At 43.5% G+C, this 25,724-nt stretch overlaps 1 protein-coding gene across 1 annotated transcript in view; it reads left to right on the top strand.

The window, feature by feature from the left end:
- Positions 1-25,596, top strand: part of PAH (phenylalanine hydroxylase) — a 41,638-nt gene extending 16,042 nt beyond the window's left edge. Inside the window, exons 4-13 of the mRNA XM_063320703.1 lie at positions 6,587-6,675; positions 8,857-8,924; positions 11,704-11,900; positions 12,265-12,400; positions 13,704-13,773; positions 15,485-15,541; positions 16,580-16,675; positions 16,962-17,095; positions 21,418-21,533; positions 22,135-25,596. Of these exons, the coding sequence (XP_063176773.1) occupies positions 6,587-6,675; positions 8,857-8,924; positions 11,704-11,900; positions 12,265-12,400; positions 13,704-13,773; positions 15,485-15,541; positions 16,580-16,675; positions 16,962-17,095; positions 21,418-21,533; positions 22,135-22,178 (1,007 nt within the window). The 3' untranslated portion in view covers positions 22,179-25,596. The remainder of the gene's footprint in view (positions 1-6,586; positions 6,676-8,856; positions 8,925-11,703; positions 11,901-12,264; positions 12,401-13,703; positions 13,774-15,484; positions 15,542-16,579; positions 16,676-16,961; positions 17,096-21,417; positions 21,534-22,134) is intronic.
- The last annotated feature ends 128 nt before the right edge of the window (positions 25,597-25,724 follow it).

Here is a 25,724-nt window from a genome sequence, read left to right as displayed (position 1 = left end):
TGTACACTTTTATCCTTTTCCTACGTTATCTGCCCACATGAGAACTTAGAAGAAGAGAGACAACAAGGATCGCTATGTGGGATGCACTACATCTGTCTAGTTACTGTCTGCCCTGACTCAAAAACTGCACATAAACCTGATCACAATTTAAAGCATCAAACTTTTCCAGCAAAATCTGCAGCTCTATGCATGGACTTGGCTTGTAGATGGTAGATCAACTCCCCTGAGAAACCCCCCCGCTGCCCACTCTTCTTCACACAGGTGCATGTGAGTCCAACACCACCCATCTGCCTCTCCACTTTTTGGGCTTGTGGATGCCCCTCACTCCTGCTGTTGAAACTCGAGAGGCTCTGCCACCCACTTTGGTGGGAGCAGGAATAAATCTCGATTCCTGCAAGAAATCCCAGGGAGGTCAGTTGTAATTCTGCCTTCAGAGGGAAATAAGGAAAGACTTTGTGAGTTGTCCGTGCTCCTAATACCGAGAGATTTGCTGGAGTTGAGGCTTCTCAGTACAGTGGTGGCTGCATAGCATCCAGTGTGAGACATACTTGAATGCCTCTTCAGATAACAGATGTGATTTTAATAGGATTTCAGACTTTAAATACTTTAGGTCTGGATCTTCCTCTTCCTTCCTAGGAACAACATGAAAGGACATTAATACCTTCTTGAGCTCAGTGCTGGTAATCCTTTTACCGTTTCCTTTGTGTCCTACCCATGACATTACATTTGAAGATGAAAAAGAAGAAGGCAGATACTCTTTGGAGTCTGTTCTCTCCATTCATAAGACGAAGGGACAAAAGGTTGATTAGGTGATTTATGATCACATCAAATCAAAGAGGTTCTCTTTTGGGGGCTGCTTTATTTCCAGAAGAAAGCTACAGGCCCTAGCAAGGCTTGCCATTACTTTCATTTTTCTAATTATTATTAAGAAGTTAGTAATAAACTTCATTAAATAATAAATCTGTATAAGCATAGGTCAGAGTCGGATAGAGATGCAACTCTCAAAATCAGCCAAGAAAGGCTTGTGAGTGAAATTCTGACCTCACAGAAGTCAAAACTCCCCTGGTCAGCTGTAGGATTAGGATTTCACTGCATGTTACTGGGTTGATCAAAGGTTTTTTAAACTAGATTATCCTGTCAGTGCTGCAGAAAAGAACTTGATCCCCTTCTGTCTGAGAGGTTAACTTGTGTTTGTTTGTTAGTTTCAGTAATTCAGAAACAGTATAAAGTGGGAGCAATTTATTGCCAAGGAAAGAGAGGAAGATTGATATTTCTTTTTGCTTTTTTGCTCTTTCTCTTTTTCTTTTTTTTTTTTTTTTTCAATTTCAACTTCTCTCATGAGTAGTAAGGGTCCAGTCAAACTGAAATCCCTGAAGAGCCATATTTTGAAAGGTCGAACAAGCCCTGCTTAGGGGATGAACTGTGGGTGGCAAATTCTGGGCTGAGGCAGCTACAAGGGCAGAGTGAGATGGGAGCAGCCTGAGCTGCAGAAGTGTGGTAAGATGCTGTCCTTTACCAGTGGTGGCGTTAACAAATAACAGGCCTCATGGTGCCTTTTAGATCAGCTTGCCTTTCTAATGTATCTTCCTGGCAAATCTGGTCATAATCCACAGATGCACTACTGTGAATTTTTATTCCTAAAACACATAACACGAACAATATGCCTCCAGGGAGCAAAATCTCAGAAATGTGGTTTATGGAGATACTGTCGCACTCTTCTTAGTGTGCAGGTAAAGTCTGGGAAGGTTTTCTCCTGGAGGCAATCTGGGCTTCCATGGGACGGATTCTTTCACTGCTGCCTAAAGATGCTCTCAGCCCTTCCTTGCTAAGGATTCATTTGGCTCATGCTCATTATTTGAGAAAAAAACCCCAAACATTTTGCTCAGTTTCCTGTAGGAAGTGCCATTCTTTGGCAGTGCACTGCTTTGCGGACAGTCAGAGGAAATTTCTGTATTCTGCCCCTTCTGTATAGTTCAGTGTTAAACACGTGTGTATGTGCTTTATTGGGCAAGGGATAAATGAATGGCTTTTTCAATTATTTTTTTTGTCTGGTCACTTTAACTGCTTTTAGGGTCTTTTCTCAATTAAATGCAAAATATAATGACAGATGCAAACAGTTTAAAATACCAGATTTGGATCAACAATGTAATTTTAGCTGAGAGCAGGCCAGCAAAACACTCTAAATCCAAAGGTAGTTTTAGAGCTTCAGATGAGATGGGCTAGCAGTCACTGGGCCAAAAGCCCTTTGTAGAGATGGAAAGACTTATTGTGAAAACACAGTGCATCTCTTCATGGCTCTTTTTGGAAACAAGCTGTGTATCTGCAGTCCTCTCGGAGCCTATGAATAAACAAAATTAAATATTATTCTCTTGCAGCATTAGGGAAATGCAGACAATTTATTGCATTTCTGAGACAGACTGTGAGCTGAGGTTCTGTAGGGGCCTTGTTTGCTAAACCCTGAGGCTGGTCAAAGCATTTGGGACTATTTAAAAAAGGGCTAAACCTGGCCCTCGAACTGCTATAAATTGCATAGACCTGTCTTTGACCCTCCTCACAATGGTCCGAATGGAGGAGTTCTGCAGAAGTTCTCGCTGCCCCTGCTTTGCTGCCTCTCATATAAATGGCTTATTAGCATTCTGCTAAGCATTTGACCCCACGGTAATTTGGTCACCACTTGGGTGTCCAGCATGATCCCATAAATGCTGCTGTTTCACTTACAGACAAATCAATATTTATTACTGATCAGCCCACGTTTGCTCCTCAAACCTTCACAGAGGCCCAGTGTTGCAACAGCTTGCCCTGGCAATTCATTAATGGCCGTGCAGACAGACAGCGAGTCTGGTGAACGGGCTGGAGGAGGATGCTGCAAACAAAATATGGGATAGATTCAGCCAGGGGGTAATTTGATTTGATCTTTTAAATAGTTGCTGGGAGGGCTGGGGACAGCCTCCTGGCACAGCACAGCTAGGCAGAAGACTCAGTAGCCCTTTTGCACCCTGGTACCTGGTGCAAGGGCTGTATGGACTTGGTGCAGGGCCTGCCCTGGGCTGTGCTCAGGACCTTTGGTTCTTGTTTCCATGAGAGCTGAGAAGGCTCAGAACTTTCCAGGACCTGACTTAACATCAGCTACGCTGGTGCAAATAGCACCAAGCATCCTCAGGATTTCCCTTTGGCAGCCTGCCTCTTCCATCCAGCCCTGCGAGTTCAGAGCTGCTTTCTCGTAGCTACCGCCGGTCTCTGGGGGGACCTGGGAGGAAAGCAGAGATCTGCTGGAAATATGTCAGGTACCTATAGGGGCTGCATGCCTAGAAGATAAAGTGCTGCTCCTATGTAGGGGAAATACAAGCCACTCCTCTCCATGCCTGGGGCTGGCACTGCATCAGCCCGGGGGTCAGTCTGTCCCAGAATTTATCATGACCTCTGCACCAAGTACTTTGGGAATCTTGAGAATAAAATATATTTAACAAAAGTAAGTCATTATTATATATCCATTTTATCCTTTCTTGAAGTTGTAATGATTCAAACCCTGCCCACCTAGACCTTTCTGATTCAGGGCAGCAAAACCCTACAGACATCACTGCTGAAATCCTCTGCGGACTTCATCCCCCACCAGTGTGTCTGCACAGCCTGGACCCTCCAGGTCATGGTGCATCCCGGAGAACAGTGGTTATTCCCTCTAACACTGACAAATCCTTTGCTGTGGGGCTGCCAGACAGGTTTTTTTTTTCCCAGTGCCTGATCCAAAAACATGTTATCAGTGTGCCTCACCCCAAGCAGACAGTGGGGAGTCTGAAACACAAAACAGTGAAGCGATTGCCCCACCATCATGCAAAGCTCAGTGGCAGAGCTAGGAGATAAACCTGGTGCCCGGCTGCCCACATAGAAAATAGGGCAGGGTGGCTGGGTGTGCTCACTCTTCACGTGATGGGAGTAGTGACTCCTCTCTAGGACTCACACACACCTTTTCCTACTCACTAGTTTAACTCAAGGGGTTGGAGGTGCAGGAAGGTTGCTAACAGCCAGGTGAGAGAGTATTTCTGGAGAAACTGGAGAGCTGGAGGTACACCCAGCAAACAGTCATTTAGAGATCTTCCTGGGGCTGCTGCTGCCACCTAGTGACTTGTTCAGGTCCGTCTGTTAGGGCAAAGCAGAAGAGCGCGCAGCTCGGAAAGTGGGGGACCAAAACCCACCTTGCGGGAGAAGGGGAGGCACAGCCGGGAGCGTTGTCGAGCCGCCGGGACGGGTCTCTGCAGCCCGGGTAGACCGGGACCTCTCCCGGCTGGCAGCCACCAGCTGCCTGCTCTCCCTGACCTGCCAGTGGGAGTGTTGGATGGAGCCAGGCTGTTGGTGGGACAGTAGGTCAGGGGAAGTGAGCACTCTGCGTGGGGCTGAGATTCAGCCGCCCAAAGTGTGCCCCATAAATCAGCTGCTGTTGCTCCGGCCCCTCTGTGCAGGTGCCTCGCAGAAACCCAGCGCCACAAGTGCCCTCCGTGTTGTTAGGCTCAGCAGAAAGCAAGGCTGAATAGTCCTGGAGACAGAGTGATCCTCTTATCCCGTAGGTGGTCCATCAGATCTGGGATGAGCCCCATCAGCAAGGCACTGCAGGGAGCTCATGCAGCAGCTGCCAGCTGGGGATCAGGTTCACTTGGCACAAACCCCAAAATCAGATGGGGAGGTACGGCTGAGTGACAGTGCTCCCAGCTGAGCAGAGCCACACAAGGGAACGAGCTGTTTTCCAAGCACTGACTGAGCAAGCGACATCCATTCATGCAAGAAAGTCACTAAACGAACTGCAAACATTGGTAGACTGCGGAGAGTCCCTGGGCTTGGATCAGCAGACCTTTGGGTGATATTAGCCTTGAAGTCCGTGTTGTTGACTTGTACTCAGTGTGGGGAGCATAGGGGACATGATTGCATGGCCTGAACATGGGGTACATCTGTAAATGTAGGTCTTGTGCCCTTTCCTTAGAAAAAATATGGTAGAACTGGAAGTGGTGCGGAGAGACATGATGAGAATGCTGAAGGTTCCTGTGCCTGAAAAACACAGGCAAAGTCCCAGCCAGGAAGATGGATGGTAGACAGAGGATCTGACAGGGAGCTATAAAATCCTAGGTGTCCTGGAGAAGGTGAACAACAATAAATTTTGTTTGTATGCAGGAGCTAATTAACATCAAAGGAAATAAGTTTAAAGCAAAAGGGAGTAATTTTTCATACCACATGTAAAGAAATGATAGAGCTCAGCGCTGCAGAGTCTCCTGGAGATAGATGTGTACATGGGCTCAGAGAGCAATTAGTTCTATTTGTGAGAAGCAGGGGTCAAAGGCAGCTAGGGTCAAAGGGCCAAAAATGTAAGAATAGGGCAGCAGAAGGGAAACCCAAGCAAACTGAACCCAGCAGCACTGGCAGCTCCCAAGATGTGCCCAGCTGCCAGTGGTACCTAGTGGTGGTACCTACTGGCGCACTTCCTGAAGCAATGATGAGGCAAGGGAGGGGAAAGGGCCCACGGTCCCTGCACTCCCTCCACTGAGTTTCCCTTTCTCAGTGTTGCAGAGGGCTGGGGTAGCCAGGCCCAGGGGTGGCTGACAGGGTGGTCTCTGGCTTGGTATGCAACTGGATCCTCCTGGAGGAGATGGAAGAAGGGGCTGCAGCCCGGTACAGCCATTATATGTGTGTGCTAGGCCTCTTGCTGTTGGGGGAACAAGTGGCAGGGGACTGCCTGGACTGCTGGGTGAACTCACTCGTGGCTCCAGGAAGGAGGTCTGACCTGGGATGACTGCTCCATGTACCTCACAAGCTGCAAAGAACGTCTCCTCATAGTGCAATTGTCATGAAGACACTTGCCTTCCTCTATCTGAACATATTGTATCTGGAAAACTCTGTGGTTCTTCCTTGCCTTTCACCTTATGTCCTTCTGCAAAGGGAGGGCCACACAGGCATTACATGCTGTGTAGTCAGTGTGGTCCCATTTCATACCCTGGCTGTGCTGTAGGCAGTGTGTATAGTGTGTGAGTTACAAGGCAACAGAGAACCAGGCTCAGAATGTTAATTAAATGAATGCATTATTGTATAATGACTGCAGAAATACAATGCTCGTCTGAGGTATTAGGGTGCCATTTATCATTTTATTTCAGCATCCTAGCTTCAGTGAGGCCACCAAGTAGGTCTTAGAAAAAGATTTTCAGAGGGTCCCTTCTTGGTGTGGGATTTCTTGCTGGTCCTTTGAAATCACTGATTCTAGCTACTGTGAAAGGAAGGATACTCTGGAAAAAATCCTACATTTTGGTAAGGGAAGACACAAGCATAATAAACAGAAAATCATAAACATTACAAGCCAGCTCTGTGCCAAGGGCTAGACATTCCTGATGCTCTGTATTCTTCCAACAGTGCAAACCAGCTAGAAATTCAAGACAACTTGCACGGTTTTCTCTTGCCTCCTACTACAGGGAAAGGTCATCGCTGCCCAAAGAGTTTAGCCTGTTGCGTATGTTTGTTCACATTCATGATTAAAAGATGTGAAGACTCAAAGAAGGCCCCAAACCAGGTAATGAAGAAGCATACCAGTCTCTCTCTCTTTTCTGTTTTGCAGTGCCATGGTTCCCAAGAAGTATCCAGGAGCTGGACAGGTTTGCCAATCAGATCCTAAGCTATGGAGCAGAACTGGATGCTGATCATCCTGTAAGAAATAGAGCTTTATTTTTTATCAGGAGAGATGTTATTGGCACAGGTGTTTCTCTCATTTACATTTGCTCTTCTTTAAGACAGATCTAGTAGACTAAGTCTATAGACTAAGTCTGTATAGACTAACCCCTTGTTATAGGACAAGAAGGGTACCACATTTATAGGGTTAGAATCAGCCCAAATCCCTGGTTATCAAGTAAATCAAACCAAAGGTTGCTTTAATTTGAGCGAATACCAGGAGACCTTAAAAATCATAGTGGTCACCAGACCACAGGGCCACCACAAGGACACTTCTAGTTTTCCCAGGTGACTGATGTGGTGACTTCAGACTCATTTTGTGAATCACTAGTAACAAAAACTTCAGAAGCAACATATCATCGCCCAGAGATAGGAATACTGTTTTTTTCATCCTTGATTACATACACACGATTGAGTTTAGTGCCTTGTTATGTGGTTGTTAAATCTGACATGATTCTTGCATGGCAAGACACAACAAAAGAAAAGGTCCTTGTTTCAAAAAATTTGTGGTTTAAATGGTAGGGTCAGAAAGTTTTGTTCGTTGGCCTAGCTGATAAAAAAAAAAAATATTCAGTGGTTTTTCAGCTCTTCCAGATACAAGAATACTTTCTGCCTCTATTCCCTCTCCAAGCAAACAACAACTTATTTTCATTTGTCAAAACACACTGAGTTCCATGCAGTGCAACAGAAATTGCTGCTATTAGTTTAATTGAGATAGGGTGATTATAAATAAATTACATGCAGTGCAACAAAAATTGCTGCTATTAGTTTAATTGAGATGGGGTGATTAGTCATTCACTACCTATTGCTTAATTCGAGATGTGTTATGTATCATGTACAATGATTCATGATGTTCAGTGTGGTCATATGAAAAGCAGAATGAAAGGAGATACACTGAGTCAATGGCCCCCTTGTGTGTCATGTGGGAATAGACCAAGATTGTATTTGAAAAAAAGAAACCAACAACAACAAAAAAAGGATATTAAAAGGAATGAAGCCTCTCTGCTCCAGTTCCTAGAATTAGTGAACAGTTTATGCCTTAAAAAGGAAACCCAGCTGCTGGAGTAAGTAGGTGTGACAGTACATAGAGTGCAGAAAATGAGAAATTAAAGGAGCCTGTGTTTTTGGTAGTTAAGTGATATAGGATTTAATCACAAATACGTCTATGCCAGGTTAATCTTGGACAGCACATTTTTTAGGCCTTTTTGACTCACGCTCTTCAATCTCCACTCTATGTCAGCTGCCTCCTGTACTTGGTTGTGTTTTGTGTCCCCTCAGTCCAGTTGTGCTGTGCACCACTGAGATGCATTCACGAGCTGCCGCAGTGCCCAGTGAGTTGTTGCTATTTGCCCCACAGAAGTGTGTCCTAGCTTGGAAGGAGGCTTCTCCGCTCTAGGTGGAGAAGACACTCCTAACCCCAAGGAACTTTTAGTCTAAATAGCAGGCACACTGGGATAGGAGAATGGTTATCCTAGATGAAGATTTAGACATTATCTTTCTTATCCGTGGTTTTATTGGTAATTAGCTGCAAAGGTCAAGCTCCCAACCACAAGGTCTATTAGACATTCTCTGTAGTAATTAAACCATCTCAAATGGTTGAATTTGTAGTGCAAATAGGGCTTTTTGGCCTGCTAAGTGCCTACTGTTCTTCTGACAGTTTGAAAATGAGCACCTTTAAGTGTGGTTCATGCTGCAAATCCACCTAAAAAGTCTGACTGAGTTAATGAGGGTGTTTCTAATGTGGTTTAACTCTGCTCCTCTAGATAAGCCCAGCTGTGCCAGGAATTGCAAGAAGCTTCATGACAAACCAGTAGGACATGGTTAACCGAGTGCTGTTACTTCAGTGCAATGCTCTTGCAACTTATTAGCGCTCTAAAGGAGCTTGTTTCCCTTTGTTGTAGCAAGGGGAAATGAGAAAATGAAAGGACTTTGGGGGTGAGAGGTGCTGCGAGGCTATGGCTGAATGGCTGCTCTGGTGGCCCCACAGCCAGGAAGGAGTGGTGCCCTACGTGAGTGGAACTGGGCAGGATGGAGGAAAATTCCCCATTCAGCCTGCTGCCCTTCTTGGACTGCACCAGCCGTGCCCCAGGATGCTCGGTGAGAGGAAGTCTGTTCACCCCTGTACTTACACAGGGACTGACCATCACTGTTTCTCTTTAGGGGTTCAAAGATCCTGTGTACCGGGCCCGGAGGAAGGAGTTTGCGGATATTGCCTACAACTACAAACAGTGAGTGCTTAGGGCATGGGCAGAAAGCAAGCCCACATCTCCTGATCTCTCCTAGGGCTCTCACCCTGCTGGCAATCCCACAAGCCTCCTCCTGCTGTTGGCTTTTCTCTGCCATGTGTTTAAATCTTCCTCTTCATCCATTTATCCTCAAATCACAGTAAAACAAAAGTAAATTGTTCCAGGCACACATTCAGAAGAGAACATTGCCTCCCTTCTTTCCCCACAACACCCCTCTTCCCCAGCTTTGTTGTCTAATTGATCAGCAGACTCCATTGCTACTACAAAGACCTGAGCGCTGAATAAAGCCGCTTCTGGTATTCTCCCCATTAAACCAGGGCTGGAGGAGGAGTGCCTATCATTTACATTAAAGCAGGAGCTGCATACACTATTAAAATAATGAATAACTTATGGTTCTGATGCTAATCCAGCGCCTGATACTCTACTTTTATCATGTCTGACCCAGCTGCAATCAGCAATTTGGGCTCTCATTTCCCAAGAAAAATAAATGAATAGAGATGATAAATTCAGTTAGAACAGGCTTGCTTGATTGCTTTCAGTGATCAAATCTGGAGGAGATAAAATTCTGTTCCCAGAGCCACTCACACATTCACATCAGTACTACTGGGCCTGATTCTTGCTGAGACTGGTAAAAATTGTAATTGCAAAGGATAAAGTAACATATGTTATACATTTAGGGCTCCACTTTGCACAGCATTGTGATGAAAAGAGTCCCTGAGCCAAAGAGCTAATGATCTAATCACAAATGAGAGACAGAATTGGACTGATTGATGGAAAGCGAAAAAAGTCAGGTGAAAAAAGTCAGGATCCCAGTTTATAGCTAGAAAATTTGGATAAGACTTTGTGGCCAGATGTGGACTCATTTAATGCCCACTTATAGGTATTCCACAGAAGATTTACTTTTCCTGCATAATAGATAGCAAATTCTGGTCTCTAGTTTGCAGGCTTTCACTAAATCCTACACAGAAATCAAACAAAAAACATGTTAACCACCCCCTGCCCCCAAAATCCAAACTGAAACCATCTTATATTCCAAGATGTAACTTAAGTAATATTTAGTCTGTTATCCAGATCCTCAGGCACATTGGAAACAGAGCATATACAGACCTACACCTATGTCCCAAAAGCACTTTTGTGTGAAGTTCTTGGACGTTCCAATTAGGTCTTTCAGTAATGGAGTAGATAAGTAGGGTGCAAAAGCCTATTTCTGGGGCTCCTGGAAAGAAGGCCTGTGTTTTTTGTGACTTTGAGTGTTGATTCAGGAAGGCCCAGATGGATCTGTGAAGCCTTTGCCCTGGGTGCCACACCTGGCGGACATGCCTTTCAGGGTCTACAGTGGGGAGAAGAGGTCAAGGGGGTGTCTCCAGCATGGAGGGACAGAGATGCAGAGAACTGGGCAGGAGGAGAGGGACAACCAAAGTTATTGGTCTTCATGGGAAGTATCTGAAAAGGCAAATATGTTTAGCTTGTGAAGGTGCTACCGAGCTACAAAGGTGAGGTGGGTCTGTGGTTCCTTGTCTCGTACTCTTCTTCCCACCATCAGTTTAATCTTCTGTGTCTCTTCTTTTGCACATATTTTGTCCTCTTTCCTCCTGCTGTTTGTCTCTCTACTCTGCCTTTGCTCTTTTGCCTTCTCTCCTGATACATTTACCCAATGCCTTTGTTGAATGCTCAGTTTCCCTGACTTCTCTTTTCTTTGCTTTTAGCTTGCCTCTTCCCTCTTCCTTCCTTTGCTTCTGGCCCTGTTGATCCCTGATTTTTTTTTAATTGAAATTTGAAAGGCTTTTAAACCATAGCTTCCCCCTGTAACCCTGGAAGGTGGTTGAGGATTACTTAACAGTGCTATAGGAACAACAATCCCCCAACAATCCTCATAATTCAACATGAAGTTTAAAGCTCCATAGATCAAGGAGGGCTGATACAGAGAGACAGAAAATGACAGCTCTCCAGAGGAGCTGCCCTGAGGCTCAAGGAAAAAATGAGGGAGTGGGAGATGGTGGGGTGTCATCAAGAGTTTAACAATGGGTCTCTGGGGCTTGTAAAGCTCCAGTATTATTCCAGCAGTGATGTTAACCCTATTAAGTTACTTAAAACCCTTTGATTTCTCAAAGCTGCTGGATTCACCTATGGCCCTATCATTATTGCTAAGGAATTGACTATTCACAGGAGGCCAAACTACATTGCTTGTAATTGTCTTATTCCTGCTAGCTCCAACATGAGCTAAGCACATAGAGGCCTAAGGGTGGGATTTGACTGAAAATTACTCATTACAATTATAAAAAGTCAAACTGACTGGAGTCTGCATCTATTACAGCGTGAAGCACAGATCAGAATTTCTCTACCCATCCAAGAAACAGTTTTCTGATGGTTTCCCTGTTGTAACCAAAACAATTAATGTATTGTGTATTAGAGCAAGAAATACAACAGCTGCTCCATATCTAGAAATGCAAATAAATGGAAACTAACAGCCAGCAAATATTTTTAGAAGAACATCTTGATAAGCCAAATAAGCACTGATTTATTTTTACCATAATAATGTAAGTCATTTTCTAAAGGCAAGTATCTCAGATGAGGTCAGTAGAGTCCTTCCCAGCCTGTGCCTAGGGGCAAGTGAGGCTCCTTTTGCACCTGCGTATCAGACCAAAGGCATCTCCTCTCCTGCACCAGCAGCTCCTGGCCAGCCCACGTAAAGCTCCTGAGTATGATGCTGATGGCATAGGACATTTTCTCTGTTGCTGGAGGGTATTCATTTTTGTTCCAGTGGCCAACCTATTCCTCGAGTCACCTACACAGAAGAAGAAAAGAAAACATGGGGCACTGTCTTCAGGGAGCTGAAGAGTCTTTATCCAACTCATGCTTGTTATGAACACAACCACGTGTTCCCACTGCTGGAGAAGTACTGTGGCTACCGGGAGGACAACATTCCCCAGCTTGAAGATATTTCAAAATTCTTGCAGAGTAAGTTTGAAGTGTATGAAAGAACCAAATCAAATTAAAGTCTTCAGCTGTCAGTGGGGGTGGTGCTTCCAGAGATGGTAAAGCAGTCCCTGTTTTATCACAGGCTCCCTGTGGTGCTTGGGCACATCACTCGACCTATGTCTAAGGTCCCTCTCTAAAACTTCCACGTGTACGGTGGTACAGATGCTTAGATACTGTGATGGTGGTACACATGGGTAGCAAATTCCCTGCTCTTTCACAATTAAACTCTGTTTAATGGGGAGAGCAAAGAAAACAATTAACAAACTTTTTCCACTGTGAGTCCAGATAAGGATAAATCAAACACACTAGCTGTTTTTAAGATGCCATTTTTTTATCCTTTTAGCCTGCACTGGATTTCGCCTGCGTCCTGTTGCAGGTTTGCTCTCCTCTCGGGATTTCTTGGCTGGGCTGGCATTCCGAGTATTTCACTCTACACAGTATATTCGCCATGCGTCCAGACCCATGTACACACCAGAGCCGTAAGTACTTTGGCACAGAAAGTGTGTAAAGATGAAGCGGACTAATAGCAGCATCAGCCCAACTGATAATAACCATGTGGGACTCTGAAGCACTCCTGGGAACAGAGCTAATGGAGACCAGCCAAACGGCTGCTCTCTTCTGAAAGCATATTCAGAAGATTTCTAGTCTTTTTAACAAGCTGTGTCCTCTTCTGCAAGTTCTTACGGGACTGATCAGACAGTTTTGCTACTGAAACCATGCTTGTGTGGTGACTGGAACACGATAGAGCAGTGTACAAAGACATTTAGCTTAGCTATTAGCACCCAAACAGTGGTGTGAAATCTTGTGCAGGAATGACTCAACATGTTGCAAGCAAGCTTCTGGCAGCAAGATAAAGGAAGCCCAGATCATTGATCCCTTCTCTTTTTCAGTTTTATGCTGTAATGTTTCTCTCTGTCCCTGGCCATTGTCCTTTTTCACTTGCCATTTTCATCCTCTGCTTTCTATTTTTATGGTTTTTCCTCCCTTCCCTTACCATTTCTTTGCTTCATGCTTCTTCCCACAACCTCTTTTCCACTCCATTTTTCTGTCCCTCATTCTTCTGATTTTCCTCCTTGCTTCTGCACACCCCATTCTCATCCTGCAGAAAGCCAGGCTGAAATGTCTGAAGGCCACAGATCTGGCTTTGCTGGGAGCATCTTATCCCTCTCCTCTTTCCATCTTACCTAATCACTTCTCTGTCTTTGAAAAATCTAGCAGTCCTTAGGTGAGTTCTTTCCCAAACATGCCTGTCCAGCTGCCAACTTCAGCTTGTGATGGAAATAGTCCTACCTGAGGAAGGGTGAGCTTCCAGCTCTCAGTGGGAGCCTTTGAGCTTGAACAGGGACTGGAGTTGACCTCTTGAGGTACATGTAGACACCATGGTAAACTGTCTTAGTAGCCTCACCTTCATCTAAACAGGTTTCTTGTCCTTGAGACTGAAAAGTCCATGTTTTCTTTGGTGGGGTGTTTTCTTTCTGGGCTTTCCTGAGGTGGGTGGGCAGTTGAATGGGTGGTTTTCTTCCATAAGGAAAAACAAATAATGCATCATCCTTCCTCTGAGGGATGTATGATGATAAAAATACTGAAAATCCTGGAGTGTGCAAGCTTTTCTACCACAAGAATAATTTCAGAGCAAAATGTTTTCCCATGAGTCCTGAGCATTGTTTGCAAGTAGGAGAAAACGCACTACACTCCTGCCTATGTGCAGACTCTAGGGCATTCATCCGGCATTGCTGGACTTCTCCTAAATTAAAGTTATTCAGATGTCATGTTTTCCTGCAGTGATATTTGCCATGAGCTGCTAGGACATGTGCCTCTTTTTGCGGATCCCAGTTTTGCTCAGTTTTCCCAGGTAAGTTGCTCAGTGGTTTTACTATTTTTTATAATTGAACACACTGGAGACTAGGTAACTCAGAAGATGAACTAAGAGGTATGAGGGGTGGGGTGTTTGTTAGCATATTGTTTAAGAGTGGCTGAGGCTGATTTATTTATTGCTTGAAATCTTGACACAAGTCACTTAGGTGAACTCATGCACCCAAACTCCAAATGTCTGTTCTGTGTGAGTTGTTTTTTGCAGGCAAACCCTTTGTGAAGCCATCATCTGAAAAACTTTTTGTAGATGTTGATCCTACTGAGCAAAGTTAAATGCCTCATGAGTCACATGAATTATTGCCCCACCCTGCAGTCCAAATGTTAGGGAAAGTGAAGATTTTTTAGTTGTTTTCTATTGAAGCCACAGAGGAGGCTGAGTAAAGTGGGGAACTGTCCCAGCTGCAAGTATGGGAGAAGGCTGGAGAGGAGCTTTCTCTTTGGTGGTGTTAATGTCTCTGGAAAAGAAGCCAAACCTTGGTGAAGGAGTAAACTTTTGGCTGCATCTTACCAGAAAATGTGAAAAGACAGAAAAAGAGAAAGTCAGAAAGTCAAAAAGACAGGGAGAAAGGAAGAAAGAAGGAAGGAAGGAGAGAAGGAAGGGAAGGGGGAAAGGAAAGGAAAGGAAAGGAAAGGAAAGGAAAGGAAAGGAAAGGAAAGGAAAGGAAAGGAAAGGAAAGGAAAGGAAAGGAAAGGAAAGGAAAGGAAAGGAAAGGAAAGGAAAGGAAAGGAAAGGAAAGGAAAGGAAAGGAAAGGAAAGGAAAGGAAAGGAAAGGAAAGGAAAGGAAAGGAAAGGAAAGGAAAGGAAAGGAAAGGAAAGGAAAGGAAAGGAAAGGAAAGGGAGAGGAGAGGAGACAAATAAGGGTGAAAAGAAGGATGGAGGACAGAAGGGTGGAAGGAATGGTGGAAGGAAGGAAAGAAGGGAAAATGGACTTGATGTAACATCTTCCTCACAAGACAAAAGTCGACTTGATGTAGTTAGCAAGCATTCAGTATTGCCCTCAGGCTCTACCCTTTCCAAAACTGGAATTTCCTTCAAAATAAGCCCTACTGCACCTTGGCTTATTAGGATTTGACATGGTGACGGCTGCTCCCATGCTGTCGGTGTGGGTGTGGGGCTCTGATTTTGCATTGAGCAAACCAAGTAAGGTACCTGGTTCTATACAGTCTTGTGTGGGCATCTTCTGAATCCAGCTATTGCATGCCTACTGGGAAAGTCTCCATTGGCTCCTAAGGTATGAATAAGCTCTTTCAAATCATGCCCTGCTATTCAGAAAAAATAATTAATTCAAGGCTTCAGGAAAATTCCTGCAATCAGGGCCCACCAAAACAAAAAGAAGTATTTAAGGTGTGGGAATGTGACTGATTTACCTCCTTCTGAACGTATCATTCTCATGGGTGTGCACTGTAGACTTAATAAAAAGCCTGTCAAAGCAAGAGGAAAATTTTATTTGACCTCAATGAGCTTTGCACCAAGGATCATGCCTTGTAAATGACATTTGGACAGGACCCTTTGTTCATTTCTGGAGAGATTTCTGGTTTAAAATTGATGTTGCACGATAGGAACATGTCCTGTAAACATTTGTGTGTGGTAGTAAGCGATGGTAACATTTAAAATGTGAGAAATTACATAAGACGAGACAGGAAGAATGTTTGCAATAAACAGCTTGAAGAATAATGGTTTATTGTTACAGGAAATTGGACTGGCATCTCTGGGAGCTCCGGATGATTTCATCGAGAAACTCGCTACGGTAATTTAATAAATGAAGGCTCAATTTTCCAAAGCACCCTGTGTTGTCTTAATTCTGCTGCCACTGAAGCCACTGATAGAACTCCCATAGAGTTGAATGGGAACAGAGTGAAGTCCGTGATTGGAAAACCCCACCCTGAAACAGTTGCATTAAAGGAAAATAACTTTGGCACCCCTTATTCGAAGTGACAGTTGTGATTAAACACAGAAGCCCAAACAAGATTTCCTCCAGCACAAACATATTGGGCAAGAGATTATATGTTACTACATCACCACAGGAAATTTCAGGAGGCAGCTTCAGTAGCTGTTCTACCTATAAGCGCCCCTTCTCTTCCACCCTGCTAGGCAGATAATGTCCTCTGCAGCCAGTATGGCTCGTCTGAATTCTATTCTGAGACTACTGAGACCCAGAATTGCAAACTTCAAACAAAAACAAGTATACGCCTGTGGTATTAGTGTCCTCAGCGCCAACACACCTGGGCAAAGCAATGCACCATCTTTGCTGTTTCTGATAGATGAGGTAGTTCTTCTGAGCCAGAACAGGTATTCCTTCAAAATGACAGACCAAGAAGTCAAGCTGGGCCACACACCACCTTCCTTCAATATTGCACTAACAGCCCATTCCCTCTCCTGCTGCTGCAGCTAGACGCCCTCTATGTGAAACAGGACACAAACTTCTATCAACTAAAGTTCAAACTTCTATCAACTAAGGTTCAAACTTCAACTGGATTGGCCAGCCAAAATGGAATTTAATTGCTATAGTTTCATTGTGTCTGCTCTGCTGACAAATGTAAGCACAGTAAAGCACAACTGTGTTTGTCAGGGAACTGAACTTGTTCACGGGCACACTGAGTCTAGCACTGTGCCCCTTCCAGGAGAAGAATTTCAGTCTGTGGGGACGTTTATTGTATTTATATAATTGATATTTGACACATGGCAAAATTTTAAATGGAAATGTGAACCTTAAATGTATTCAAATCAACAATGTGCACCTACTCTGATCAAGTAATCATATGTTTCTGTCTAATTTTCTTGCTAGGTTTATTGGTTTACGGTGGAGTTTGGACTATGTAAGGAAGGTGATTCACTCAAGGCATATGGTGCAGGGCTGCTGTCTTCATTTGGGGAGCTGCAGGTGTGTCCTATAGAATAAATTTCAAAGTTACTGATAATTGCTCGAATTTCTCTTCTGAATGTCTTCAGATCCTTATTTTACTTCATACGTCATAAGTAGAAGTAGCACGAAACATCATATTTAATTGAAATACTTGCTTCTTTTGTAGTAAGTGACATTGTCATTGTATTCCACGGGAGCAACTTTCCTGTCTGAAACTGGGTGGCATTCAGTAGCGCTGTCTTTCTTTCACAGTAAATTCAAGCACTTTTTAACCAAAACAAATTTCTTACCCTTTTGCTCATAGTATTGTTTATCAAGTAAGCCTGAGATTCAGCCTCTTGTCCTGGAGAAGACTGCCGTGCAGAAGTACCCTGTTACTGAGTTCCAGCCTGTCTACTATGTTGCTGAAAGTTTTAAAGATGCAAAAGATAAGCTAAGGTAATCCAGTCATTCCATATAAGACCCAATTTCTTGTCCATTGCCAATACCTTGGATCCCATTGCCATAACAGGTCTTGGGTTGACAGTAGCATTTTGAGAGGCATTAGAAAAAGTTGAGTAATGCTTAAAAAGATTAAACAGTTGTTACACTCAAAATCTTGTTATGGGCAATAAGGGGAAGATACCTTATACAGGAAGCAAGGAATTTGTGGTTAAGACTTTAATCTGTATAACCCAAATGCAACAAAAAATTATTATTAGTCCCATTGCAATGACAGAATCATAGAATCATTTAGGTTGGAAAAGACCTTTAAGATCATCAAGTCCAACTGCAAACCTAACACTGCCAAGTTTACCACTAAACCATGTCCCTAAGCACCATATCTACAAGTCTTTTAAATACATTCTAATGCTTGACAACCCTTTCAGTGAAGAAATTTTTCCTAATATCCAATCTAAACTTCCCCTGGTGCAAGTTGAGGCCATTTTCTCTTGTCCTGTCACTTGTTACACGGGAAAAGAGACTGACACTAACCTCGCTGCAACCTCCTTTCAGATAGTTGTAGAGAGCAACAAGGTCTCAGCCTCCTTTTCTCCAGACTAAACCACCCCAGTTCCCTCAGCCACTTCTCATAGGACTTGTTCTCTAGATGCTTCACCAGTTCTGTTGCCCTTCTTTGGACATGCTCCAGCACCTCAATGCCTTTCTTGTAGTGAGGGGCCCAAAACTGGACACAGTACTCAAGGTGCAGCCTCACCCCTGCTGAGTACAGGGGGAGATGATTTCCCTAGTCCTGCTGGCCATACTATTCCTGATACAGGCCAGGATGCTGTTGGCCTTCTTGGCCACCTGGGCACACTGCTGGCTCATATTCAGCCAGCTGTTGACCAACACTCCCTGGTCCTTTTCTGCCAGACAGCTTTCCAGCCACTCTTCCCCAAGCCCGTAGCGCTGCATGGGGTTGCTGTGACCCAAGTGTGGCACTTAGCCTTGTTAAATCTCATACAGCTGGCCTCAGCCCATAGATCCAGCCTGTCCAGATCCCTCTGCAAAGCCTTCCTACCCTCAAGCAGATCGACAATCCTGCCCAACTTGGTGTCATCTGCCAACTTACTGAGGCTGTGCTCGATCCCCTCATCCAGATCATTGATAAAGATCTTAAACAGGACTGGCCCCAGTGAGCCCTGGGGAACACCACTCATGACCAGCTGCCAAATGGAATTAACTCCTTTCACCACCACTCTTTGGGCCTGGCCAGCCAACCAGGTTTTTACTCAACGAAGAGTACACATATCCAAGTAATGAGTAGCCAGTTTCTCCAGGAGAGTGCTGTGGGAAACCGTGTCAAAGGCTTTACTAAAGTCCAGGTAAACAACATCCTTTCCCTCATCCACTAAGTGTGTCACCTTGTCATAGAAGGAGACCAGGTTTGTCAAGCAGGACCTGCCTTTCATAAACCCATGTTGACTGTGCCTGATCACCTGGCTGTCCTGTACATGCCATGTGTTGGCACTCAAGATGATCAGCTCCATAACCTCCCCTGGCACCGAGGTCAGACTGACAGGCCTGTAGTTCCCTTGATCCTCCTTCTGGCCTTTCTTGTAAGATGGGCATCACTTAGGGTCAAAGCTAGCTAATTAATGCAAAGCAAATCTCTTTAACAATACTACAGTTAAAAGTTCTTGTATAAAAAATCCCCTAGTATCCACTCCTTTTCCTCTGACATTATGCTGACCCTTACACTTTTTTCTGTGTCTTAAGTGAACAGTTTCAGTCTAGTGGTGGGGGATGGAGTTGTCAAGTATTCAGCATCTTGAGGTCTTCAGAGCAGGACTGTGATGTTAATGAATGGAGTTTCTTCCTCTCTTTTGTGAGGGGGTGGATGATGTTGATGCTTCCTTTCTTCACTCTCAGTCCAAAGTTTCCTCAGGGATATTTTGATGTTTTCTAACATGCTTTACATCTTGCTTTTTCTACCTTGATCTGCAAATCTGTGTTATTTCTGATATTACAATTTATGTTAAATATTTTTTCTTTGTCCCTTTTTTTTCCTCTAAACCATTTTTTTCCTCAGCTTCTAAGTTTGCTTTACTGTTAATAACCAGCCAGTGGGGAGCTGATGATAGCCCAAGGACCACCAGCATCATCCTAGGCTTGTGCCTTTAGGACCTCTGTTTTCAGCTCATGCTGGTACTCCTTTATGCTGCATCATTGCTTTAGGATCAGACTTAGTTCACCATGTACAGGGTAACTACTTGCTATTCCTGCGTGTATAAAAATTATTAACGACAGGCATTATAGCACACAGTTATTCAGAATTAAACAAAACTGAAACTAATTAGGTAATAGCTACATGGTCATTAGCCAATTGCTATTACAGCTAAACAAAACTGCAAGCAAACCTAATAAACCCAGTCCTGAGGCATGTGTGGTTAGCTTAATACAGAGCCTCCAGCTTGTTACCAGCAGTGTGTTTACAAGACTACAGGGCTACACAGTAAATCTTTCAGTCATCTGTGACTGAAATACAGATTCAGTTCCAGTTCAACAAGACTTTGAAATAATGGTCCAGGTTCAGTTCTTGTTCTTGAAACAGGAATGGCGCAGATTTTGTTTGGAGTTCAGCTTGGGTTCCACCTCACAGCAATATTTCTATTTCTGTTTAAAAAAACCACCACCGTATTTCTGGATGTTAACCAATACACTGGGGGTTAGCCTTGGTTCACACTCCACAAATTTTTCACTTGGAGATACCACACAGGGACTTGTCTCAGACCTGCAGTCTCCTCTCTCTCTCTCTCCCCCCCATTCACAGATAAACACATACCGAGACTCAAGATATTCTGCTGCCCCAGGCTCCCCAGCTCCAAGATCTTCCTAGTTACCTTTCCTGCTGTTTCCTCAGTCATCATAAGCCTGAAGCCTCTCCTTTTGCCCTTTTCTCTGGGGTAATACCTGAGAAAGATGGCCTTCTCTTCTGGTTTGTGCTATTAAAACCCTGTACGTGGTTCCTATCTTCTCTGTATAGTTCTCTAACTGAGTAGCAAGTTCCTTGAGAAAGTGGAAGATGGTGCCTTACTCTATAAAAACAATCTTGGAGCTTCTTTTATATGGTTCAATGACCAAATTGGAAAAGTGATTAAATTGAAATAGAGGTCTAGCAGTTGGTTCAGTGCGTGTGTTTGTGGCTTGCACCTGGATATGTTTGTTTGCGTGTAATAGAAAACCTCCCTGAAAAATTATTCTGCGGCTGACCTAAAATATTTCAGCTTAAGACACTCATCTTCTAATTAGGATCTTACCTTCAGCTGAGATGTAGGAAGACTGTCTTCTAATTTTTTCCTCCCCTTAGAAAAAAATGGACTGGTGCCACTAAACACTTTCGTCCTAGCCAACAAAATTTTTTCCACTGTCACACCTTGTGGCCTGCTCACACTGAACTCTGAGACAATGGCCTTAGCTGACAATAATTAGGACTAAACTGAAGGAGCAATGTGGAGGTGGCATCCAGCACATTCCACAGTTCTGGGCATATGGGACTTACCATGCCGGGTCACAGTCTGTATAGTGGGGCTCCATAATCAACTCCTGCGTGCTTTCCTTCCTCTTTCAGCAATAACTTCGGTAATCTGAAGCAGATATATAAGACAGTATCCTGCTGGGGTCTACAAGGAGCGTGGAACAATAGCTCTCATCCCATTCAGAGTCCTCCTTTCCACAGTTCTGTGGTTATGCAAATTAATGCTTTCCCAAGATACTAAAATCTTAATGTTTCTGCCATGGAATTAACTATTTTGCAGCAGGGAAGGCTGCAAATAAGGGGTGGCAAGAATGCTGCTTCACTCCATTGACTGTCTCCTACTTTGCAGTGACCTGGAAGGCACTACCAACCATGCCAGAAGTTAGAACTTTGTTTCCTCCTTGTTACGTCAGGATGGCATGGGTACTTGACCTTACTTTCCCAGAAATTGCAAATTTGGATCAGCATTCCTGTATTTTGCATTATGGAAAGGAAAATGAAATTTTCAAGCTTGGCAAATCTCGATAGCTACATAGTTGGCCTACACCAGGAGCAGTGTTGCCATGCCAATAGCATAATTAGTCCTGCTTGGACAAAAACAAAGGTAGTAAAGACAAATCCAGATTCAAGTGTGTTACAGAATGCTGTATGTCTCAGATCACTCGGCAGGAATTTCAGTTATTTCCTCTTGCAGATTTTCTTATTCTCCTCAGCAACAGATGCACACACCAAGAAAAGACTGAGTTACTGAAAACAGGAGATTTGTAAGTTTGTATGTGTTTTTGTATTTTTGCCTCAGGAAATTTGCTCAAACGATCCCTCGCCCTTTCTCTGTTCGGTACAATCCCTACACTCAGAGGATTGAAGTCCTGGACAATGCAAAGCAGCTGAAGAACTTAGCCGACACTATCAATAGTAAGGAACCACAGATTTGTTACCTTGAATTCCTCAAAACTTGGATCAGAATAGCAACCACAAAGCAGATTTCCTCTGGTTGCATTTAATGCTCTGAGCCTGAAAAAGATCAAGCGGCACACATCTCCTTTCTGGTGCAAAAATTGCTTTCTAATTCTAGCCAAGCTTCAAAAGAGCTTTTCCACCTGACTGCAGCTTGTTACAGTTTTAGTGGAGGTGCTAGGAAAGGCCAGAAGGCCTTGTGGGAGATTCTGATGTGTGGCTCTAGCTGTTCTCGGTAAGGAAGGAAAGGAACAGCTTGGCTTTAATTACATTTTCTTTTGCCACTCTTGCCTTTTTCCTGATACTTTTTCCCCCTAACATTGGTTAGCTGGCTGAGAGCCAGCACATCTGGTCCTGTGAGCCATCCTTGTGTCGCTGATGAAGGCAAAGGGCTGACTCTGAAGACCTTACTCCACTAAGGCCCTAATAAATGTGTCCAATCCAGCACTTCTTTGTTCACCTTATTCTTTCAGGGAATGGATATAAAGGGTAAATATATACAGGAGTGTTAGAAATGGGCTAGCTATAGGATTAACCACCCTAATTATTTCTTTTGCAGGTGAGATGGGGATCCTTTGCAATGCCCTCCAGAAGATAAAATGAAGATTCACTGTAACTTGCTAATCACTGGCTACTGACTAGAAGTTGCCATGTGCAAATGCCAGTATTCATCTAGCCTCAGTCTATTATCTTCCTGTGTACTGCATGAATGCTTATGTTATATATCTTAATTACTATAGATTAGCAGAGAAAGAGACACGTGCAAGTGACCCTTGACTCTTTTGGCCTTCAAACACTAATCCATTTTTTCTCACTAATGCATAAAAATTACCTTAGTTCTGGGAATTTGTGGAAAGTCTCCACATCTGTTGTGCCAAAGAAGAAGGAGATATCCACTATGCAGAGCTATAGTCTGCTGTAGACGTAAGGCTGCATTTCCATTCTAGGCCCAGGGACAGGACGGCAATGACTAACAGGCTAATCCACCTCGCTTTCTCCCATAGTCATTCTTCCCTCAGTCCTTCATATTTGTGCGAGGTTCCCATTGAGTCCCAAACTCTACATGTTTCGGGGGGTATACATATACCTCTTGATCCTCTGTACCTCTACTTTTACACATAAGCACCTCTACCCTGAAATATATATTTTTTTCCTAAAAATGCAATGTTGCCATTGATCCAAAGCACAGATGCTATCAGAAAAGACAGCAAGTATTCTGCAGTCTCATTAACAAAGATTTATCACCATGAATAAATATACTATATTTGAACGAGCACCAATCCCACAAAGGTTTGTGCAGGCCAGGAATGCTGTATGCTGTGATGTGTCATTGGTTTTCAAAGCAAAGACTCTGAGGCTGCCTATCCAGGGCTTGGAGTCTGTGCCTCAATACAGTACCCACAAAAAAGCCCCTTCAGAGGAGAGTTACCTAAAGGCAAGTCCGTGTGCCTTTTTGCAGTTGGATGTGATGTCAGCCTGTCAATACTTTGTGCAAGCAAGAAACCATGCAGATGTCCTAAGGACAGGACAGGACGTCAAGGCGTTGTTAGTCCAGACTCAGAGCTGTACTGGCTGTAATGTTGTGTAACATCATGGATTCAGAGATGATTCAGGAGCAGCCAGCTCAAAGAAAGGGGAGACGTCTCTTAATAGACATACTCAGCTACTCACCTTGGAAGGCTGACACGTGAAGGCTACCTTGTGTTGGGTGTGTCCTTCTCTGAGAGTGCTTTATGCAGCACTGCTACAAGGTATCTCCTGATTTTCTGGACACACAATCCAGAAGGTGGATACCAACAATTTGGAAATGGAGAAGATTGGTTCTTACAATGCAGCTGAAGACATCAGAGCCTTCCAACTCCTAACTCACTGTGTCTGTGGCTAGAGTCACCACTAAAGCTAGGGAAGACCCAGGTTAGCTGAGTCCCAATCTGAGTGCATTCAAACCCAAACACTGTATCTTTCAAGACAGCTCCTAAGTCATGATACTTTTTGGAGTCTCCTTCCTTCTCCAACTTGAGCTTAATCCCTCTTTTTTGGTTAAAGCATTTTTATTTTTCCTGGAGTATAGCTTGACTGAGGTAGCAAATGGAAGCAAGGGTGATTCCAGCTTAACCCAATGGCTGAGCCATGGAGAGAGGAAACTTTTGCCATTCAGAAATCTATTTCTGTATTTTATCCAATAACTTTCACTCAAAGCAGCTAAATGACCTCTTAGGCTGGTCCACACTGTATAATGCCTCCCTGTAGCTCCCTAGTTGAAGGAGGAAGGAGATCAGCACTTGTACATCGGAACTGAATGAAGCAAAGCAAAGCAAAGCAGAACAGTATTTCCAGCTTGAAACAGTTCTGCATCACGATACTAACATGATTCAGGAATCACATTTCTGTTAGAAGGTCCAAAGATGGAGACGGATTCAAAGGTCCACAAATCTCACACCTACTTTTATACTACTCTTGTATTTATAGTTTGAAAATCAATGGAGTTTTAACGTAAGCATCATCCTTTAGGAAGATAGGAAGTACAGCTGTTTCCATTATATTTATGGTGGGTAATAACATTAATCTAAGGATACCAGCTGCAAGCCTTTTCAATAGACATACACTTATGCAAAATGGTATCATTTTGGTGCTTTGAAGTAAGCTTTTTAATCTCTGTGTCTTTTTTCTTCCTTTTTTTTTTTTTCATAACAATGTCTGTGTAGATCTTTCAGTCCTGCTTGGCATGTATTTTAAGTGTGAAGTAGCCCACTCCCTTTCTCTCTTAATATAATAGGACCCATAAGGTAACTGTGTACCACAAAGAGACAATTTCATCCCAAGGGTGCAGTCTTTCAAACTAATCCTCAGACAGCTTTCCAAGCTCTTCTGCTTCTGGCTGTTGTTATGAGTGGCAGCAGCAGTAAATCTATAGTGATATTGAGAACCCAGGATTCATGGTTGTGTTTTACGTGCAAGTGGAATGGTTAAAGAATATTGATGGCACAAGTCTGATTCTGTGTCCTTTAATGCAGATTTAAATGAGCAATAACTCCAGCCAAAGCAGCATAATATAACAGTTCAGCGAGACTGAGAGACAAGAAAAACTTAAATGCTCAGTATTTTAAAAGCAGAGGAAATGTACTGAAAGTAGATTTTCTTGCAAAATAAATTAGCTTGTGCATATGTGCTTTAAATAGTACAAATAGGTTTCATTTTAAGTAGTACTTCTTAATGTTTGACTACTTATTTCCATGCTAAAGAAAGTTAAAGGTGGGTAGCAAAATGCTTTTTGCATTATCTGGCCAGTGTAGGTCCTCTTTGCAATGTATCCACACAGGTTTATCAGAATTAAATACCCCGGTAGGGAGAAATGCCCATTTGAAGTGGGTTCCAACTCAAAAAAGGCTGTGTTGGACTGGTTGAGTATCACTCATCCAAACTAGATGATGGAGCTTGAACATGAAACTGATATTAAAAAGAAATAAATCTCTTGATGTAATTACCTCAAAGTGTACGGCAAAGCCTTGATTGCTCTACTTCTTTGTATGCTATTCTGACTAACCTATCCCAAGCTACTCTTTTAAGAAACCTTCCTCTCTTCTATACCATTCCTCTCTTCTATCCTACTATGATCACATTTTTAAAGTCTCCATTTCCAGCTCTGTTTCAGGTGACCAAAGAAACCCTTTCATAAGGCCCTTTTCCTTTGCAGTGACCTTGGCTGAGGTCAGCAATGGTGATGAGGGAGGAGTTGCCAGCACAGGTTACACAGGGAGGTGGTCTCCTCTGGCTGTCTTAATATGCCTAGATATGACAGTAGTCTTGGAGTAGGGATGCTTTATTCCCCAAAGGATGCAGAAATTATTGGAAGAGGGATTAAGCACAAGAGGACTCCACAGGAGAGCATTCTTTTAAAGCCTGTCTCTTCACTGCTTCAAACCACGCTAGCAGTTGGCAGAAAAGACTTTTTAAATGTTCAAATGTAACCATTTAAATTAACCCAAATAAACAGAAATATTAATGCTGCATCCATCACAAATGAATAGTACTGTGCTCATAGAGGGTGGAGATATTTGCAATGGGAACAGATGAAAAAAGGGCAGGTTGGTTGTGGCAATCAGCCATGTTCTTTTAAAGCCATGTCCATTCAGGGGCTGTGTGAGAGGA

This window comes from Chroicocephalus ridibundus, chromosome 1 (genome assembly GCF_963924245.1).
Source record: "Chroicocephalus ridibundus chromosome 1, bChrRid1.1, whole genome shotgun sequence".
Lineage (NCBI taxonomy): Eukaryota > Metazoa > Chordata > Aves > Charadriiformes > Laridae > Chroicocephalus > Chroicocephalus ridibundus.
The sequence above is the reverse complement of the archived record's forward strand: the minus strand, read 5'-3'. Positions and strand labels throughout refer to the sequence as shown.